The 1802-nt window shown below is 51.2% G+C and overlaps 1 protein-coding gene across 1 annotated transcript; it reads right to left on the bottom strand.

Moving 5' to 3' along the window:
- Positions 1-1105: 1105 nt before the first annotated feature.
- PPTG_19218 (hypothetical protein) lies at positions 1106-1381 on the bottom strand (the record flags this gene model as incomplete). Its single annotated transcript, XM_008917559.1, has 1 exon — positions 1106-1381. One exon carries the CDS (start codon positions 1379-1381, stop codon positions 1106-1108), a length of 276 nt encoding a protein of 91 aa, XP_008915807.1.
- Positions 1382-1802: the final 421 nt, after the last annotated feature.

Here is a 1802-nt window from a genome sequence, read left to right on the forward strand (position 1 = left end):
AGCTACGGCAGCCCCGCTGCAGTTTCCTTGTGGTGTAAGCTATGCGCTGTCCGGAGCTACCAAGTGGCTGTCTCTAGGCACGACCTGTATACGGCATGTCATTGGCAAGTGGGCTACGTAACGAAATCGACGCGCGGACATGAGTCCGCTACCCTACTGCTATAATTGAACGCGCACGTAAGGGCGAGTGTGACATCGTGTAACCACTGAAGTACCTAGTCTACAAATATTTACGCAGGCATGTCGGACATGACATCCTCCCCTAGCTCGTAAATTCGGCATCATGATGATCCTACGTGGAGCATCAGGGCTAAGTACTCGGAGCATGCTTAGCGAGCATGATTCTTGTAGTGAAAACCCTACGACCCACAAAAAAGCAGAGAAGTATTCGACAGAAACTAACATAAGACTGGCATTGTATTCGAGAGGAGACTATCTTAAGAAAGTGTAAAAGGAACCGCGAGCAAAACAGCTTCAGCAATCTGGAGGTGTGCATTATCCACAAGAGAAGACGAAGCCGATCGAAATATCCACCATGAGTACCTGTGCCGGGTAGAGGGGGTTAGCAACTGGTTCCAGCAACTGGCAGCTAAAGCGCAGCAGTCGATGTCCATCGTCGTGCTGCAGGAGAACAAGCTATAGCAATGAAGAGCCTGAAGTTAAATGAGGTGGGCAACTCTATGCCTGCTTGGCTACGTGGCTGTGCAACATCCAGAACGAGGTCGTGTATCCGTAGACAACGCTCGGAATGACGTGAAAAGAGCAACAGCTCCACACATGTGCGATCAGTACTAAAATCACTTTTACATTACTAAAACGCTAGATACAGCACCTTCCAGCTAGGCACTCCGTACTGAGTGAAGATGACGTGCAAGATGCGAGGTGTAGCGATATCAACCTGTCCAGCGGACAAGTCTTCAGGTATCCATAAACACACCCGAGCTGTTTGAATATGCTATGACGCTCCTTCAACAGCAAAACACGACGTGTTAGACTACTAACGACTTGCTGCAATTAACACACCGTGTTCTTTGTAGCGTCGACGTCAACACGGTACCCCTTACCGTAATCGCCGCTTTGGAACACCGCTATCTGTACGGCTTCGTCAAACGCCTGCTAATCGTGTCCACTCGCTACCGCTGCAGACACATAGTTGTGAATCCCACACAGGAGTGCGTCGACCTGTAATTTCTCGTTGATGCCCCAGTCTGCCCCAATCTCTCTCAAGTCCTGAGCGTACTCGACCAGTCGCTTGCCGATCGTCTGGAGCCTCGCGTTCAAGTGCGAGACGACTTACGGCGCCAACTGCAACACCGTTTTCTTCGCGCATAGGAGACGCGCGAAGGTTCCGCAGTGCATCCTCCGAAATGGATCCGGCCATCGTGCCGAGCCACCGCAAAGCTTTCTCCCTCGCACTTCGCCGCCATCTCGAGAAATGAAGGCGATAACCAAGGGACAACTGAAACAATAGGTGCAGCAGCCGTTGCCGAGCTACCCAGAGAACACGTACATCAAGATAGACGACACGATGCACCACTGAACGAAGAAGGTACGAGCGAAGATGCCCAGGTCGTATGAATTCCGTTTCCACACGCAACCGACACGCTACTGCGACACTACGACTATCTCATCGGCAGTGTACACCGACGGACAGAATGCAACGGTCAGCAAAACCAAACGTAAACAGGCGCGTGCGTGCAGCAGCACGCGCAAATCGTTTTTATTAGCCAATCAAATCATTGAAAACGCCGCATTGCACGGCAGCTAAATCTGAACCAGTCAGTCGCTAAAATGGAGGCAGC

Source organism: Phytophthora parasitica (assembly GCF_000247585.1).
Source record: "Phytophthora parasitica INRA-310 unplaced genomic scaffold supercont2.106, whole genome shotgun sequence".
NCBI lineage: Eukaryota > Oomycota > Peronosporomycetes > Peronosporales > Peronosporaceae > Phytophthora > Phytophthora nicotianae.